Raw genomic sequence first — 20,487 nt, forward strand, 5'->3', positions numbered from 1 at the left:
ACTTCTGCTTACATGTCATCTGTTTTTGATTTATGTGTGTGTGTGTGTGTGTGTGTGTGTGTGTGTGTGTGTGTGTGTGTGTGTGCGAGTGTGAAAATGTGTACAAAATAACCATATTTGCTTTTTCTTTCTGTACCATGTAACTTTCACTAAAAAGCAAACCTCACACTGCGTAGTTTCATTTTTGGCAGCACTCTTTAATCTCTAACCTAAGACTGAAAATCCTGTTTCACTCATTCAAAACTTGATCGTGTTAAAAGGATTAAATGGATTGTGGCGGGCTGGATTTCCACCCAGGAGAATTCAGTAAACCGTGTTCTGATCAGGAACAGAGCTGACGGAGCCACAAGTGATAAATCCTGTCTATTCAATGTAAATCTAAGGCTCTATCCTAACCAGCAACAACAAGCAACAAGACATTTTGGAAGTTGCTTAGTTTTCAGTCATATTGTGTGATTTAACAGCAAAAATCTAATTGATTGATTTACCAGGGCTGCATTTATTTGATCAAAATACAGTTAAAACAGTAATATTGTGAAATATTTTTACAATTTAAAATAACTGATTTCCATTTAATAATAATAATAATTATACACTTTAAAATGTTATTTATTCCTGTGATGCAAAGTGAATTTTTTTAGCATCTTTACTTCAGCCTTCAGTATCACACGATCCTTCAGAAATCATATATATATTGCAATATTATAAATGTTGATATATTGAATAAACATTTATATTATATTGTCCTTGTTGAAAAGTACATGTACAAGAAATACATGTAGTTAATTAATATTACTCTGTACTTAAATGTATAATTAAACTGTAACAAGGATACCTTAAAGAGTTAGTTCACCCAAGAATAAAAATTCGTCCATCTTCTACTCACCCTTCAAGCTTCCTAGGTGTATGTGACTGTCTTCTTTCAGAATAATCCAATCTAAGTTATATTAAAAATTGTCCTTGCTCTTCCAAGCCTTTCAATAGGGGTAAGCAGGTGTTTGTTGTCCACAATTCAGAAGACGTGAAATAAAGTGCACGCATCTGTAATAAATAGGGCTGGGACAACGCGTTGAGGTCATCGATGACGTCGAAGCAAAATATGCGCATCGATTCGTCGACCTGTTTATATTCCTCTAAAAAACGTTTGCAAAACGTTTACCTTATGTGCGCTGAATATACGCGATGGCCGGATCAACATTCTGTCCAATATTATATAATCAATCCAGGGGGTTTTCTGCATTGATTTTTTTTTTTTGGCGGCTGTTAAAGCCTTATTTGATCGGTGAGTGATGTAGAATAGACCAAAGACACGATAGAAAAAGGGCGGAACACCAAAGTTTCACGTGGAGCATTCGGAGATTTTTTTTTCTCCATGACAGGCTGCTGGCTCCCACTGTTAATTTTTTATTTTATTTTATTTTTAATTTTTTTTGGAAAAGCACTCTCTGTATTAGCTTAAAGCCATCAAGTTTACATTGGTTACTGTATTCTTTCAATTGCTCTAAACAAGTATTTTGGGTGACCTTTTTTATTGAATGCTAGACATTAAGTTGTTGTTATTTTCATCTGAAAGAAGAACTTTTTTTCAGTAAGCTAGGCCCTATGTGTTCAGTAAGCTTGTTTCAGTAAGCTATGTGTTTTCAAGGCTTCAAGGTTTTATTGAATGCTATCTCTATACAAGTGCAAAGTAATGCATTCTTAGTCAGTCTTTTATTTTGTCATTTTAAGAGCAATAAACATATATTGCAATGTTAAGGAATTCATGTTTTTTTCATTCAGATATGTAAATCAACATGTATAAATTGTTAGTGGTCAATTAATGGGGAGATAATCGAAATCGAATCGGTCTGGAAAAATTAATCGTTAGATTAATCGATGCATCGAAAAAATTATCGCTAGATTAATAGTTTAAAAAATAATAGTTTATCCCAGCCCTAGTAATAAAATATCCCTCACACGGCTCCGGGGGGTGAACAAATGCCCCCTGTAGTGAATCCATGCATTAATTTAAGATAAATATCCAGATTTCAAACATAATAAAGACTTTTTTTCTTACTTATGCTGACTGTGGGGAACCGGAAGATGTGCAGGCAGATGTTGTAGTTCATTACATTTGAAATCTTGATATTTATCTAACAAAAATGCATGGATTCGCTACAGGGGGCCTTTATTCACCCCCCGGAGCGGTGTGAGGGACGTTTTATTACAGATGCGAACACTTTATTTCACGTCTTCTGAACTGTTGACAACAAACATTGAATGGCTTGTAAGTGCAAGGACATTTTTTTATATAACTTAGATTGGATTATTCTGAAAGAAGAAGGTCACATACACCTAGGATGCTTTGAGGGTGAGTAGAACATGGACAAAATAAAAATGTTGGTTAAACTAACCCTTTAAAATATAATTTAACTGTATGAAGTATTGACTTTAATTAGAATGCATATTTCATTTTATAACATGTTATATTTATTATATTTAATGTACTGAGATTAATATTTCACTTTTTTTTATTTCCTCCTTTTTTCACAAGTATTTTGTTCAATAGCACTTTTAATTTTGCGATGTGAGGATCAATTGTTGACGTTTGTTTAAAATGTTTCTATTGTGATAAATTCATGGCATGCCAAAAACCACCCACTTAGACAAGAAAGGGACATCTGACAAATATCTCAGCAACCAAGCATGTCAGGACCTGAGACTAGTTAACTCTGTAAACTTACCCGCTGTAATCCACACAAAACATAATCAACCTTTAATTCATCTGACACCTGATATCATTATGCACATTTGTTTTAGTTATATTGTTGCCAGAAAGTCTACAGTGAGATCAGTGAGAGATTTAAACGCTCAGGAATCAGTGTGTGTGTGTGTGTGTGTGTGTGAGAGAGAGAGAGCTGATCAGAAATCTGTGTTTGCAGGTTCATAAGTTGAGCAAAGAAGAGAAAAGCTGTGGTGAACACTCACAATCAGGTATAACATCAGACTATCATTAATGGTTTGTTGGTTTACTGTCTGTGTTGCACGCTGTAACCCATAATGGCTCTGTATAGGTTTGGTTTTTGTAACATTCTGTGAAGCAAACAAAAGCGTGAATTAAATTGCTAGGGTCAATGCTGCCTCGAGAAGTAGAGGGGAAAAATAGAGAGACAGATCGTAGAATAAACAGATGGCTGCAGTGCACCCTGGGACAGTTGAGTGTCAGACTGTTAAAATTAGCCAGAATAATTTGCTTGCCAATATATTTGCGTGCGTGTGCTTATGTGACATGACCCAGTAAGTAACAGTGTTTAGCGTTTCACATCATTTGTGCTGCTTTCTAGTGCAAGAATCACTATTGCTATTCTTTATATGACATAAAAAATTTGATAAAATTAAAAACAGAAAATGTGTTAAAGAGTGCACTTTATTACATTTATAAAAATTTAAATTAAATTAAAGTGACACTTTAATAAAATTATTAAAGTTATTTAAAAAATAAATGTATCAAATGTATTCATTTAAGAGTGCTCCTTATACAATTGGGTTAATTCACAGTTTAAATTGTAATATAATTTAAATGTATAAAATTACATTTATAATTAAATAACTAAATAAAACAATAACTACATAAAATAACAAAACAAATGAAATTATTTGATTTAATTTAATATTAAATTATATTTAATATTATAATATTTAATATATTCTTATTTTACTTTTTAAATAAAATAATTTGTTAAAAGTAGCATTAAGTATTGACTTAAATTAGTAATATATATATATATATAATAAAACAATAATTGAATTGCTGTATTTACATTAGATTTAATATTTATTATATTCAGTGTATTAATATTTATATCATTTATATTTATATTAATTATTTTTAATAGTTACAAATTAAATAAAAATAAAAATTTATCTAAATGTAAATAATTTAATGTTTAATAAAACTGTAATGTATAACATGAATATAAATCAATTTATAAAAAACAATAAGAGATTACAATAAATAATAAATTAAATTGTATTTGTTTTAATTTAACAAATATGACCATCTGGTCTTTTATTATTGTGAAAAAGGAAAGTGTATGGTTTTTGTCCTGCTCAATTTTTTTCTGCTGTACTGCTGTGCTTCTGATGATCATTATGATGATGATGATGATGATGATGATGCAGGTAAAAATAGTGGAGCTGGTTGGCTGTCTTCAGATAAGAGATGATGAATGCAGTTATGTCTTTGTGTGTGTGTGCACACTCTTTGCACTCATCCCTGTTTTGTCCTTATCCAGAATGCAATTCCTTGCGTCACAAGGACCGGAGGAAAGAGTCTGTGGACGTCAGATCCATCAGCTCTCACAGTAGCGATGGTAAGAGAAAGAGAGGATGTGTTTCGTCACAACACACCAACAGAAACGAGCGAAAGCCAATCCCTTTAAAAGTCCAGAAGTAATTATCCAGAGAAGAGATTTGTGTTCATGTGTTCACTTGAGTGTGTGTTTATAATGTGTTTGTGTTTTATGTGAGTCATTGTGTTTTATGTGAGTCACTGTGTGTGTGTGTGTGTGTATGTGTGTGTGTGTGGGGCTTTTTGTGACGTGGCCAGCGTTGATGACATCAGCACACCCACAGTCTCAGTGCACTCTGACGCAGATGGATCTATTTAAAGAGCCCTCTCTCTCTCTTTCTCTCTCTCTCTCTCTCTCTGTCTCTCTCTCTCTTTCTTTCTTTCTCTCTCTCTCTCTCTCTCTCTCTCTCTCTCTCTCTCTCTTTCTCAGCTCCCAGTCTACAGAACCGCAGATATTCTTCTATGGCCAGAATCCACTCCATGACTATTGAAGCTCCAATCACTAAGGTAAACCTGAAAACCAAAAAAAGCATTAACCTATGAATAATTATAACCATCTGATTTAGTACAAATCAACACAGAATCAGCTATCTAACTATCTGTCCATCTATCTGTCTGTCTCTGTGTTGTTCTATCTATCTATATATACATCTACCCGTCTGTCTGTCTATTGTTCTATTTATCTGTCTGCAGGGTTTGTACAAGGTGCTTGAATTGCTTGAAGTACTTGAATTTGACTTTTTGAAGTTTAAGTACTGGAAAACCCTTGAAAATAGGAATTTTTTGAGAAGGTACTTGAAAAGTACTTGAATTTTTAAAGGGCAGTATATATATATATATATATATATATATATATATATATATATATATATATATATATATATATATATATATATATATGAAATAAGTTGGGGGTGGAGGGGGGTTTCCTCCATAAAACAAAATTTTTACGCAAAGTTAACAATGCAGCGCGTCTGATATAAATACTGAGCCAATTCGCCAGGCTTTTAGCAGCGCACGAGATCTCGGAATATTACTCCTTGAGGTGAAAAACGGTCTTGCGATGTTAGTATAAATTGTGTTTGTGGTAAAAATCTTGATTATATTGTTTTTGTCTTTTATTGCATGTGCTGTTCGTTTGGGTTTACTTTTGCAACGCATATAAAGTCTGACATGTTTTGTGTTGCACTGTTATCATTTACAAGTGTAGAGCTCATCTCCATTTCACAAACTCTTCCTCTGCATATGCTGTGAGTTTGTGTTGCTTAACATAGTAAACTTAAGTTGGTTATGTTCATATTTTGTGTAGGCATATTACATTATGTAGGGCTATTTTATCAGGGTTGTTCAATAAAACTATGTAATTACTTGGTTTTGAAACTTAATTTGGACCAATTATTATTGTCTCATGGTTAGTTTATATATAAATAGTCATACTAAAGCCTTTTTTCATTTAGCTCTATTTGTATTACAAAAAAAATATCAGATTACTAATCAGTAGATTACTTGATGACCAAAATAATAATTAGTGACAACCCTAAATAAGTTACAATATTTAAAAATACAACTGCATTGTTTTGATTTGTGTGATTTAAAAGAAAAATAAAGAAAGAAAGAATAAATAAAAGGAAGCGATAACTTTACCATAATATCCTTTCAAATGTTAAAGTTGCCACAGTCATTGCATGCTTTTGTCCTGCACTTTATTTGTGCCATTTGTTTTATTAGTTTATTAGAATTTGAAAGATAATAAAAAATATTGCTTTAGAAGTCCGATTTTAGTCCTTGAAATCCCCCCCAAAAAAGTGTTTGAAAAGTCCTTGAAAGTCCTGGAAATTCATTTAGCAGTTTCTGTACGAACCCTGTATCTGTCTGTCTGTTCTCTCTGTTGTTCTGTCTACCCATCCATCTATCTATCTGTTTATCTATCTATCTGTCTATCCATCTATCTATCTATCTATCTATCCATCTATCTATCTATCTATCTATCTATCTCGTTCTCTCTATTGTTGTCTGTCTGTCCGTCTTTCCATCCTTCTGTCTATCCATCCATCCATCCATCCATTGTTGTATCATTCTGTTGTTCTCTCTACCCATCCATCCATCCATACATCTATCATTCTATGAATCTATGTGTTCTCAATTCCATTCTCAATGGCACACCACCCTGAGACATGCTGAACACCTTTGTCTCTGTGTATATATGAGTACTCTGTCACAACTGTTGATTTGTTGGTGACAATGGAAGCAAAACAGACGTCAGAGGGGAAAATTCTTTACTACAGACATATTTATGGATGTAAACCTTTGAGTAGTGGTTTGTTGTTTTCTTTCACCTTCTGTTCTTGTTCTACATGTATTTGTTGTCTTTATAGGTGATAAATATCATTAACGCAGCGCAGGAGAGCAGTCCTGTGACAGTAGCGGAAGCTCTGGATCGTGTTCTGGAGATTCTGAGGACCACCGAACTCTACTCACCCCAACTGGCCTCAAAAGAGGACGATCCCCACACCAATGACCTGGTGGGGGGGCTTATGAGTGTAAGTCGAGATTTCACCTTTTATTCTTAAAGGTGCTTATTTGATTTTATTATTATTCAATTTTATTTTATTCCTAACCATAATTTTATTAATTTTATTGTATTATTAACCTTATATTTTATTTGATTGCTAACCCTAATCTTATTCATTTAATTTTATTGCTAACCCTTTATTTTATTATTAATCCTTTATTTGATTTGATTGCTAACCATAACTCTATACATTTTTTATATATATTGTATTTTATTTTATTTTATTATTTTAATTTATTTTATTTTAACCATAATTCTATTAATTTTATTTTTTGCATTAACCCTACTGTATATTTGATTTGGTTGTTGAGCCTAACCCTGTTCATTTTATTTTATTGCTAACCCTTTTTATTTTATTTTATTTCATATTTTAATTTCATTTATTAATTTATTTATTTTAAAAGCTAACCTTAATTCCTTTTTCCTTATTTATTTATTTGTTTAATTTAATTTTATACTTCAAAAGAGCTAAAACCATCATATGACTCCTGCTTGGACCTAAAAGACACAAAAGCCTAGAAGTCATCTTACTCCCACATGATTCACAGAAATAGCTTAAAAATACTCTTCAAACACATGCAGTCAAAAAGATATCATAAACAGAACAGATCAATATTAAACAGCCGGGAAATTTCACAAACTGATTTCCTGTACACAAACAAACAGAGACCAGATTTTTTCAGCAGAGAATCATCATTACGGGAGAAATTCAGACATGCTTTGCCAGGAAACTGGTCTTATATACAGCGTGTGACTGCATGTCATTGGTAGTGAGTAGATGTGAATGCTCTTGTTTTCGTGGCACAGATACATTGAGCTCCATGCTGCCTGGCACAGGCTGTTTCACAGTTAGCCAGCAGTCTGTGATGACAGTGCCGCACTTGTTTACACAGCAGTCTTGATGTCTGACAGACATCTCCCCATTTAAAAGCAGTCCACTTTTAAACCAGATTTTAAAAGTTTTAGACAAGAATATACTTGCTAGACTAAAAGAGGGTTCACACAGACAGAGATTTGCAGGTACACACAGAACAGAAGTCATTCTTTTGAGATTCAAAGAGACTTTTGGTGATGCCACGAAGCAATTTGCCAATGCACAGCGATGCAGTGGTAACTGAACAGTGAAGCTTAAATGATATGTTTCCTAATATAGCTGGATACAAATACCAAGAAGTTTGAACAGGGTTTACTTCTTGGCTGCAGACATGAATTTAGAGATTGTTATTTGGCAGAGTTCCCACTGTGCTGAAAGACTTGGGAATATCAGGGATTCTCAAACGTTGTAGGCCAGGAAAAGTCACAGAAATTAATAAAATGTTGACTTGAAAGATAATCTAGTTATTCTCAGTTGCAAAGTACTTCTTACTCATTATGTGAAGTAGAGACCTGATCACAAACACCTGGAGAAGTCATGCAAAAATTGTGAAAATCCATTGGTCAAAAGCATGGAAACAGCATGTTGCTAATTCTTTTGTTATTAATATATAGGCATGTTTTATTAAATATTATTGATGGATTAATGATGGATTAATTCTTGAATATCAATTATATACTACTGTTCTAAAGTTTAGAGTCAGCTAGGTTTTTTTTTTTTTTTTTGCCAGAAATGATGCATTTAAATTGATCAAACATGGCAGTAAATACATTTACAACAAATTATTTCTGTTCAAATTAAATGCTGTTTAATACAAAAATATGGAGCTTTCAGCATTGGTAATAATAGCAAATGTTTCATGGGCAGCAAATCAGCAAACTCAAATGATTTTGAAAGATCATGTGACACTGAAGACTGCAGTAATTATGCTGAAAATTATTATTTTTTACTATATTTTTGATCAAACAACCCCAAACTTACAGACGGGTGGTATAGTTCTGATTAATTAAAATGCAAAATAACTCATTTTTCATAATGTCATTTTTCTCTGTTACATAAAGGTCAAGCGGATGCAATGCACAAGTCTCAAGAGTTCAAATGACCTTTTTGGTGGGTGACCTTTTGAGGGAGAGGTCAGAGGTCAATCATACAGTGTAATATCTAAGTTGAGATAGTGCAGCTGTGGCCGGTGATCATTACAGACGGGATGTGTGTGTGTCATATTTATACATGTACAGTTCTATTATCCTACGCCTGCAACATCTCAGACTAAGTTTGTTTTAAGTACTGGAAGAGTCTCTTTGAATCTGGATCTGTTTTCTGTGTGTTTAATATCCTGTAGACCTGATAAATGGCTTTTCTCGTGAGAGCATGGCAAGCGCAAGTGAATTATGGGTAGCGTGGTAGTGCTGTGCTTAAGTGTGTTGTTATGATTATGTTGGCTGGAAGCGATATTTTGACTTCCTCAAGTCTTTTTCTCTTACATGTCAGTCAGATATATTGATGTATATTTTTTTCTAAATTTCAGGACGGACTCAGAAGGCTCTCTGGGAATGAGTATGTCTTCTCCAAAAGTGCATTGCACAGTAAGTTCCATCCCTGAAAATGATTATTGATATAATACAGATTGGATGAAATGTTGGATGTTTTAAACCAACTTTAAATAAACGATTTCAGCCTATTTACCTATTAAGTATTATTTAGTATTATAGGATGTAATTTTAAATATAAAAGCACTTAATTAAATACTTGTAACATAATTATACACATTATGGCAAGAAAATGTGTAACACAATGAAAATAAAAAGTTACAGTGAGGGATTAAACTTTAGGGAGTTAAAAGGTTTTCATTCAAAGCTGTTTAAAGCAGGGTAATTGTAAATAAAACTACAATTAATATAAATAAAGATTACATAAAACATAAATATTAGATCAAATAAAATTAACTAAATGAGAATTAAAAATGTTGCCTTAAGTTAAAGCAACCTCAAATAAACAAAAACATAACAATAATATATATATATATATATACAAAAAAATTAAACCTTAATAGTATGTTAAATTAAAACTAAAATTTAACTAAAACTGAAATAAAAATTTATGGAAGCCAAATAGAATGTAAAAAACACATGACAAAAATACATGGCAAAATGACAATAAATTAAAATAAAAAACTAAAATAAAAATATAAATCCTAAATTATATAGAAATGAAAAAATCACTAAAAACTAAATTACTAAAAATTTAACTAAACTAAAACTTCAACTAAAGCTGAAATACAATAAATGAAACCTGAATTATTAAAGGGGTCATACGATGCAATTTAAATTTTTCCCTTTTCTTTGGAGTGTTACAAGCTGTTCGTGAATAGATAAGATCCCTGAAGTAGCAAAGACCAAAGTCTCAAACCAAAAGAAATATTCTTTATAAAAGTTAAAAACGCCTCATTTAAACACGCCCCCACATGTCTACATCACTGAGTGGGAAGATTTGCATAACGCCACCCAAATGTTCACAACAAAGAAAGAAGGTGTAACTTTGATTCTTGTTGTAGTATTTTTTCTGCCGTCGCCACGTCGTGGAAAAGCTGTGTGTTTCATTGTGAAGGCGAAGCTTCTTTGTTTGGCCTTCCAAAAAGAGGACATGACTAGAAATCAGTGGTTAAGTTGTATTTACAACAGTGTTCCAGAACAGTTCAACCCAAATATTCAGATGTGTGCAGTGCATTTTACGGAGGACTGTTTCCTGATGCAACGTGTATAAATCGTTATAATCAGTAATTATGTCCCCACTGGATGCAACAAATGCCTCATTTGTAATGGGTTTTATTGGTTTTGTCTCATCACTCCAGGACACAACATCACCGTATGATAAGGGGTGTAACATTTCCATCACACGCTTGAGGCATTCGGCCAATCACAACGCCCTGGATAGCTGGCCAATCAGAACACACCTCGCTTCTCAGAACAATGAGCTTTGTAAAAATCAACTCGTTTTCAGAAAAGGGGGGGGGGGCATAGAGCAGCAACAATAATGTACATTATGTGGAAACTAATGTGTTTTTTAACCGTAAGATTTAATTACACCAAATACACAAAATAATGTTATATGACCCTCATATGACCCCTTAAAAAAGAATAAATGGCAAAAGTAATAACAAAATTACAAAACATTTAACTTGAAACTAAAAACTGAAAATATAAAAATTTAAGCTAATTCAAAATATTAATAATTGTGACAATAGTATATAATTAACACTAGTTTAAAGTATCTGAAATGTTTTTGTGCCTTTCTGCCATGTTTTATCTTGACACTGAATGTTTGGCCATCACCCATTTGACCTTCAGATATGAGTCAGAGTCAGCTGGCAGTGCCTGTCCCGTTAAACGACATCCCGTCCTCCATCGCAGAGCTGCTCAACGAGGAGGAATGCTGGGAATTCAATATTCTGGAGCTGGAGGCAGCTACTCACAAGAGGTACCAGAAAGCGAGACATTTCTTTGTGTAAAACCTGTTTTTAATGGGGGAAAATTCTGATTGTTATAGTGTGTGTTTGTGTGTGTGTGTTCGCAGGCCGCTGTCATACCTAGGGATGAAGATCTTCTCTGCTTTTGGTGTGTGTGAGTTCCTGAACTGCACAGAGGCCACGATGCGCTCGTGGCTGCAGGTGATCGAGGCTAATTACCACGCATCCAACTCCTACCACAACTCAACACACGCCGCAGACGTCCTGCACGCCACAGCCTACTTCCTGCGCAAGGACAGAGTCAAGGTAACCCCCACAACCAATCAGAATACAGAAATAGAAATGTCTCTGTTTATACTTTGATCAAAAATGGAAACATCGGCCAAAGGTAAGAACAGCCTTTTTTCAAAATTGATTTTGTTTACTTGTTTTGACCATTCATCATTACTCAATCATTTATTCAAAAGTATGATTAACATCGTTGTAAATTTCTAAATGTTTTCTTATATTATTAATTATTAATAGTGCTAATATAAAAACCATTAAATTAATGCAAAATGTTATTTAAATTAAAAGCGTAATTATTTTGTAAAACTTTCATTGTAAATAAATGTGTAGTTTATAAAGTAATTTTATCAATTAAATATAATAATAAAGTTGTGCCATACATTTACAGTTTACCTCAGCCAAATAAACTGGATTGAATCTGAATTTTATTAAAATGATCCAGAATGAATTATATAACTAATGAATATTTTTAATTATAATATTTTAATATTTATTTAATATTTTATGAACATGCATTTTTATAAATACTGTTAATTTAATATTTATATTAGATTACATTATTTAATATTAAACTAATTTATGAATAATCATATAATATTATTAAAAATAATATTTAACTAAATTTTAGAGTAAATTTTTCAAATAACTAATTAATGTTAATTCAAACTAATTATTTTGAAAAATGAAACTGAACAAAAAAAAAATTAGAACACTCAAAAAGCAAAAAATCTTTATACTATTTTCTTAATATTTTGTTTAAAATGCACTTAAAAATTGTGCATTATCTATTGATAAAGGCTGTTAAGTTGCCAGATTTTTGACTGATGCTGTTAATCTCATAAAACAGTCAGTCACTAATATTGAGGTAATTTTTTTGAGTTACTTCTATAACTTACCTACAGTATCTGTGCTGTGTTTGCAGGGCAGTCTTGACCAGTTGGATGAAGTAGCGGCGCTGTTGGCAGCAACCGTCCATGACGTTGACCACCCGGGCCGCACCAATTCATTCCTGTGCAATGCAGGCAGTGATCTGGCCATTCTGTACAACGACACGGCCGTCCTGGAGAGTCACCACGCCGCTCTAGCGTTCCAGCTTACTGTACGAGACAGCAAGTGCAACATCTTCAAAAACATGGAAAGGTATCAGTGTCAGCTAAAGCTTCACTTGACTCGCGCTGATCCAGCACTAAACTCTCTCAACCTCTACCTACTCAGGACTCAGTTTCGAACCCTACGGCAGGCCATAATAGACATGGTGCTGGCGACAGAAATGACGCGACACTTTGAACACGTCAACAAGTTCGTAAACAGCATCAACAAACCCATGAGTGCCATTGAGGAGACGAGCTCCAGTGTAAGACGCACAATATTGTTTTTCCATACTGTATGAGTACAGTCTGACAAATGCAGATCTGCATGTGTTACAGAGTGAAGGCAGTGATTGTGAGGGTCAGGCCAGTATTCGCAACTCTCCTGAGAATCGTCTGTTAATTAAACGGATGTTGATTAAATGTGCTGATGTGGCCAATCCCTGCAGACCTCTGGAGCTCTGCATCGAATGGGCTGGTCGCATTTCAGAGGAGTACTTTGCTCAGGTAAAAACATTCAGTCACTATTGCACTTACAGTACATCCTTGCAATGAAATACATTTTTTTATTGTCATTTAACTTTAATAAAATATTGTATTTCCAAGTGAAATATCGTTTCTGAAGTATAGTATAAAGTATAATATCTTAAATAGCTATATCGGAATATTTACTTCAAAAATGTTTGAAGCAGAAATGATTTATTGCACACATTATTTATTGAAAAGGCTAGTTTTAGTTTCTTGATTAAAAAAATAGATGTATTATTCGTATACATTTATTTATTCAATTATATTTTACATAATATACAAAAACTAATAACCATCAACTATTTAAATTCAAAATACATGTTCTGAATTTAAAATTATAATTTTAATATTAATATTTAATGTTATATTAATATAGTATTAATATATATATTCATAACATTGCATGCATTATCTCTTGAAAAAGCACAGTTAAGATGCCACAGTTATTGACTAATTCTGATCATCTCAAAATGGCCAAATAATGGCAGATAAAATTATTCAGTCACTAAATTGATTTTTTATTTATATATATATATATATATATATATATATAAATTTGTCTTTGCTTTCTGTATTTGCAATCTCCTTATTTCCTTAGACTGACGAGGAGAAGAGACAAGGTTTGCCGGTTGTCATGCCAGTGTTTGACCGGAATACCTGCAGCATTCCTAAATCCCAGATCTCATTTATCGACTATTTCATCACGGACATGTTTGATGCCTGGGATGGTAAATATACACACACTCACACACACACTACATAATAATCAGGGCTGCACCAATCAAAAATGTGATTGATATAATTTTTTTTTTTTTTTTTTTTTTTCATTGTTTATGAAAAGTCCTCACAGCCAACTGAAAAAGGACAGGCAATCAAAAGACGGGCAAAAGGTTTATTTGCAATTTATACATTGCTCTCATGTCAATCATCTTGAACTAGTTTATTAGATCTTGCCTTAAGATTGCTGTAATATTCATGATGATCTTTATTTTGCAACAAAATCATTTGTGAATATAACAAAAATATGAAATATTTCACTCTACAACAAATCCATAAAAAATGAGTCTAATACACAATAATGAGGAAGTATTTTGTGTGTGTGTTTGGGAGAGAGACAGAGAGAGAGAGAATACTTTCCCAGGCATCTTTTTGACTCATCTGGTTCTCCTAAAAGAGATGAAATGGTCCATTAGCAGCAGTAGATGTTGGACTGGAGGGGTTGAGAATGGGGGTTGTGTTAGATGGTTGCTGAGAGGTTGTGATAATGTTATCCAGAGGTTGAGCTGACTGGGGCGAGCTTTGGAAACTTTAGGTTCTGTTTCCCACTGAGCCGAACCCCAGAGAATTAACCTGCTTACTGTCAACACACAACAGCCGTGATGTCACGGAAACTTTAAAATTGGTGGAGAGGGGAAGGGGTTAGCGTGTGTGTGTATGTGAGAGAGAGAAAGAATGTGCATCTGTGTGTGTGCCTTTGATTTCCGTAGTCTGGGGTCAGGATGCAGTGAAGCAGAATCTCTTGAGCTCTCCGCAGATTTAGTTCCCAAGGTCACGATCAGGTCAGTTTATCATAGAGGAGCTGCTTTCGCGTGTGTGTCTGTGTGTGTGTGTGTCTGTGTGTGTGACAGATTCAGCAGGGGGCACTGAAAACATCCTCGAGAGGATGTACCAGAAATCTGAGAGTGTGTGCATATGTGTGAACATTCAAATTGCCATATTTACACTCATGCAAACAACACATACACTCACGTCTGCAGTCCGTCTGCCAGAAACCAGTGCAGCCGAACAGATGGTGATCTGAGAAAGAAAAACATTCGAATTATCAACACTTGCCTACTGTTACATATTAGATAGATAGTGCTATAGTATTAGTGCTGGGCAACGATTACAATTTTTAATCGTGATTAATTGCAATTAATCGCATTGTTATGCACAAATCTAATAATGCATATATATATATATATATATATATATATATATATATATATATATGTATATATATATATATATATATATGTATATATATATATATATATATATATATATATATGTATATACATATACATATACATATATATATATATATATATATATATATATATATATATATATACATATACATATATATATATATATATATATATATATATATATATATATATATATATATATATATACATATATATATATATATAAAACAATTGTTTATTTCCTAGAGCTAATTTCTATCTCTCTTTCTCTCTCTCAGCCTTTGCCAGTTTGCCAGGTCTTATGGAGAATTTGGCAGAGAACTACAAATACTGGAAGAACTTGGATGAGATGAAATGTAAAAGCTTACGGCCTCCGCCTTCTCAGTGACCCTCATAACTCTTTTACCATCGAGGTCAAAGGTCAGAGGTTACGCCATGAATGTAGCATCTCTGCCCGGCCTCCAAATTTCCGTCCATTGAACATAGATCAGCAGCCCTGTTTCCCTGACGACGCTCCACCCCTAGTGACAATCGTCCGGTAACAAGGGTAAAACAGACAAATGACAAAACGAATGCACTTTATCAGCATGCAGTCCTCTTCCAGCATCTTTTCACTTTCTTCTCTTCTCTTTTAAAATCCATCTGTTCAACCAGATGTTTTTAATGATTTCTGGACAGTGATTTTTTTTTGTAATGTCTGACACAAGAAAACAAAGACTGATCTTAGTCCAGTAGAGGACTGTATATACTATATTCACTCAAATATGGAACTGAAACGTGAATGATCAGAGAGGTCTAGCTCAGTAGCTCAGTCTCACTGATACTCTGCTTCCAAATTTGGATCTATGCTTCCACTTGTCTGTTAATGTTACATGTGCACATTTACAGACAAGTGGAATCATGGATCCAAATGCCAAAAGGGCTTTATTTGGAAGCAGAGTGTCACTGAGACTGAACTACTTAGGAAACCAGAAAGGACCCAGTAGCGAGCCCTGAGGCATGCCTCATTTTCCCCAATATTGATTTGTTTAAATGCAACACAGATATTTTAACACAATATTGTTGACATAAGCAAATGTCAAGTTGCCAAAACAGAAGAAATGAAGACACGCTTGTATTCGGATGATGAAACTGTATTGACCAGCACTGAACGCGATTCAGTCTGTGAGAATGTAAAAACTGCGACGAATCAGCCCATTGTGGGCCGTCATTATTCCGGCACTTTCTGTATCAGAACGACTCAAGCCTTTTCTCAGACTCCAAGGACTGGTGTGTAATAATCAATAATTTTGATATAAATAGCCAATAATAACAAAGAATATATTTCTCAGAAACACTGTATATCCAGACACATACTGTAATAACGTGAAGCTTTATGATGAGTGTGAGCAAAAGTGTGTTTTTGTTACAATGTGCTTAGTGATGAATGTATTAGCATAATTTTTACATTTTACACATGACAGTTAACATTCCTACTTCCCGCAACAGTCCGTATGGATGCAACATTCCCTAATCTTCAGTTATACTGTGTGTAAAGTCCAGCACAGCCTCATTAAGACCACCAACACAGTGATGTTTGCTCATGCTGATAGGTGGGATCGCACATAGTTTAAGTGTTACACCATTTTTACATATTATTTATTTACAAATGAGCTCGTCTGTATATCGCTGTTAGAATCTTTTTCCGTAGACACGCATCGCAGACGAGCTTCAAACGCTCAACTTTTGTAGGCCAAAAACCAGCGCCAAAGGTGCGTTTATAATCAAACACAATGATATGTTTTAAACAGATGTTTGACTAAATCCATTTCAACTGGAAAAAAAACTAGTTTAGATTTCTTGAAATCTTTCACACAAGACATTTTTTAAAAACTCAAATGTTTTTCTTAAACATAGCTATTGGTGTCATTTGTTATTTGCGCACCTCATTTTTACCGGGTTACATTTGGACACGTAGCTGAATTGCATTGATCACAAAAACAGGCTTAGTAGGAATTTATTAAATGTTTATATTCGGTCGACATTCGGCCTTTTACCCTTTATGCATTGTCAGAAAGGAGCTCTTGAGATCCTCATCTTCACAGCGAGTGTTCTAGAACACCAGCACGACACCACAGAGAGTTCTAGCACGTTCTGCACGTGTTCTAAATGCGATGACAACCTGTTCCTGCACGCATCACAAAGGCAGATGATTCCACAATGCCCTTGTAAGATGGCAGCGGTTGTTTTTGTTGTTTTTGGGTTGGCAGTGCATCACAGCGAGTGTTTTTAGGTGCTCCAGACAGCATTGTGTGGTTAAAGGTATGCGGTGCACATTCAGCAGCTCACAGGGTTTTGATTTTTCCCCTTTCCTGTTTTCTCATCATTCCTGATTCTATCTGTTTCCCTCCCTTTTTTCTTTTTTTCTTTAATGTGGTCACAAGGGTAGAACAGTGGTTTTGGTAGCCTGTATATGTGATGTATTACACATACAGGGTTCAAAAGTATATGTAATGTATTATATAAAGTATTCTTAATGCATTATAAAATTAGGATCAGTGGGTATCATCTAATATTAAGAAATCATCAGTATTGGTCTAAATCAGACAATATTTGTAGCAAATAATATCAGGGATTCCTTTGTGAATTTTTTTATATGATATAAATATTCCTGTGTAGCCATTATGGTTTAACACATGAAACTGGTTTATGATTAAGGTGTTATGCTATTTAATAATTTTATAATTAATTAATTAAAAATCACTGTAATGTATTGCAAATATGGTACATAAAACTGATGTACCATAATGTATGCAAGTACATAAAACTGATTAATAATATAAATGCATTAAGAATTTCTTTATAATATACTATAATATATAATATACTATCATGCTTAATAGAAATTATACTGGTTCTTTGTGACCCATTTTTTGCCATTTATTTGGAGCTCTACAGCAGTACAAATTATGGCAGATGCTCAAGTCGCCCTCTAGTGGTAAATCTAGAAATCCACACACATGATTGAACTCAATTGATGCCGTTATATAGTTATTTTACATAATTATGAAATAACAAGTATCAAAGAACTTGTGTTTGTTTGTCTCTTATGATCATTTTTTAGAGCAGTATAACCATGTTACCTAAAGTAATCAAGAACAGTGCAACAAACAAATCCTTAGACACACTTATATGTATAATTCATTTCACAATATTACTTATTTTATTATATTTTATCAAATAAATGCAGCCTTGCTGAGCATAAGACACTTTAAAAGTATTTGAAAAAATCATAAACATAATTTTTTTTGAAACCTTTTAAAAATAGTGTATTTATAAATGTCTGTACAAACAGAATTTTTTAAAGTTGATTTGATTTATTTTTACGCATATGTTCTATTATAAAGTTTTAACGACTACAATTATTATAAAATATGAAAAATAGTCATAATAAAGAATAAGTAGGTGTGTCCAAACGTTAAATGTGCCCTTCATGGAGAGGATGTGCTCTCATTTAGCTCTTATTGTAGTGGTTCGCTGTACATCACTGCCAGTTTTGACATCCTGTAGAGCATAATGAAATGAGTTTCCATTCTACATTCCGGTTCATCGCGTGACTGTATTGACTGAACAAAGGCACAGTAACCTGTAACGATGAACAAACACCAGTGGAGATTCAACTCCTCTCAGACCAGTCTGGATTTAGTCTGATTCTGGCTTTGGAGCCGACCGAGATAAAGCCATAGATCATTCTAGAACTAATCATGGAAGTGCAGGTCAGAAGATGATGTATCTATTCTCTCTTTTCCTGTCCTCCACCCTGCTCATCCTCTTTCTTCCTGTCTGTCTGTGTTTGAAAAAGCTCCTGTATTATCCTGCTTCACAAGCAAACATTATATACTGCATATTGCATTCTAACACACAGGGTTTCTAGGTCATTTAAAGTACAATGTAATCAGGCAAAATCCTTTTTAAGCTCTGATGTTTTCATTATGAATTTACGTGGACTCTTTTACAGATATATATATATATATATATATATAGAGCGAGAGAGAATATTCAGGTTCATGCCTTAATCTCTATTATAAAACGCTCCTCGTTCACTTGTCAACACTGATGATGAGATTCATCATAAACCTGATTTGAAGTACAGAGTGACTGTACAGTGTGATTGTTTTATTCCAAAGGCCCACTGTAATATTGACATGCTGATTAGTGGTTGTTCTGGTGCTCGTTGGTTTTGTTTGTTGTTGAATGTTTAGTGATGAACATGTGCTTAAAAGAACAGTCTGGCTTCAAAGTATTTGGAGCATGATGTTGATTACCATAGAAAATCATTTTGACTCGTCCCTCTTTTGTTTTTTGTTTTTATTTAGAAATTATTAAAATCAGAAATGTAAAGCTTATATTTATATAAAACATGTATAATAAGTAATTGAAGGATAAAGAATTAGTTCTATCGCATAATAGCAATATAAAGGACAGTTTTCACATTTACACATTTGAATATTTGTGTGGACTTCATTTAAGCATTACTGATGTTATGCTTGCATTTAATGTCTGGCCTCATATTTTTGCTTTCAAAAAAAATGTGTTGTTTTTTTACAGTAATGAAAAAAGAGAGATAAATCTGAGTTATTTTTTATTTGAAGTCAGTATGTTGCCATAAATGCTGTCGAGAGCCAGAATATTTCATTGGAGATGGTTAGTGTATCTTATAGTTTCACCCATTAGGTTCATTTCTTATTTCAGATTTAAATTGACTTGCTATCTTCAGTGTAACGGTGGCAGAATCGCTCAGGCTCATGGGAAGCGCTCATGCTCCATCCATTATCTGTACATTATTTGTTATGAAACAACTTTTCAACTACCTAAAGTATTAACAATCCTTTGTGTAATAACTCAATACTGATCAGCCCATAGTCAAATTTGAATGTTTGTCAATCTTTTTGAAGTGTCATCCATCACGCATCACCCTCATGATCAAAGGGCTCTCTATTAGCATACCATGTTGACCTCAAAATGACATCATAACCAGGGGCGGGGCTTGAGACAGCCTGTTCGATTAGCGAGCGTGAACTGAACCGCTGAGTGCAGGATTTGTGCCAATTACTGTATTTCTAAAGTACGGGGAATGAACACTAGCATCATCCCTTGCACAAATGTATATAAACTATTTTTTATTAAACAAATACATCACTGAAAGAAAAATTGGTCACCTGCCATTTAACAGGTTTGTTTCTTTCTTCGAAGGGTTTTATTTTATTGTATTGTCAGTTGTACAAAAAAAAATTATTCAATGTTGCATAAAATGTCTGTTTGCTTCGTTCACTTCTGTTTGATATTCTGTCTCTGTGTCTGCTGTCGTTTGGAGACGCCTCTCCAACTCTGA

The 20,487-nt window shown here is 33.7% G+C and overlaps 1 protein-coding gene across 3 annotated transcripts in view; it reads left to right on the plus strand.

Moving 5' to 3' along the window:
* The window catches only part of LOC113038982 (high affinity cAMP-specific and IBMX-insensitive 3',5'-cyclic phosphodiesterase 8B-like), a 47,430-nt gene extending 27,004 nt beyond the window's left edge, over window positions 1-20,426 (plus strand). For all 3 annotated transcript variants that reach the window (XM_026196811.1, XM_026196810.1, XM_026196812.1), the window contains exons 11-22: window positions 2,922-2,973; window positions 4,275-4,352; window positions 4,761-4,837; window positions 6,706-6,870; window positions 9,305-9,362; window positions 11,124-11,253; window positions 11,350-11,548; window positions 12,453-12,670; window positions 12,746-12,884; window positions 12,958-13,125; window positions 13,745-13,874; window positions 15,395-20,426. In XM_026196811.1, coding sequence (XP_026052596.1) covers window positions 2,922-2,973; window positions 4,275-4,352; window positions 4,761-4,837; window positions 6,706-6,870; window positions 9,305-9,362; window positions 11,124-11,253; window positions 11,350-11,548; window positions 12,453-12,670; window positions 12,746-12,884; window positions 12,958-13,125; window positions 13,745-13,874; window positions 15,395-15,504 — 1,524 coding nt within the window. In that variant the 3' untranslated portion in view covers window positions 15,505-20,426. The remainder of the gene's footprint in view (window positions 1-2,921; window positions 2,974-4,274; window positions 4,353-4,760; window positions 4,838-6,705; window positions 6,871-9,304; window positions 9,363-11,123; window positions 11,254-11,349; window positions 11,549-12,452; window positions 12,671-12,745; window positions 12,885-12,957; window positions 13,126-13,744; window positions 13,875-15,394) is intronic.
* The last annotated feature ends 61 nt before the right edge of the window (window positions 20,427-20,487 follow it).

This window comes from Carassius auratus, chromosome 21 (genome assembly GCF_003368295.1).
Source record: "Carassius auratus strain Wakin chromosome 21, ASM336829v1, whole genome shotgun sequence".
Lineage (NCBI taxonomy): Eukaryota > Metazoa > Chordata > Actinopteri > Cypriniformes > Cyprinidae > Carassius > Carassius auratus.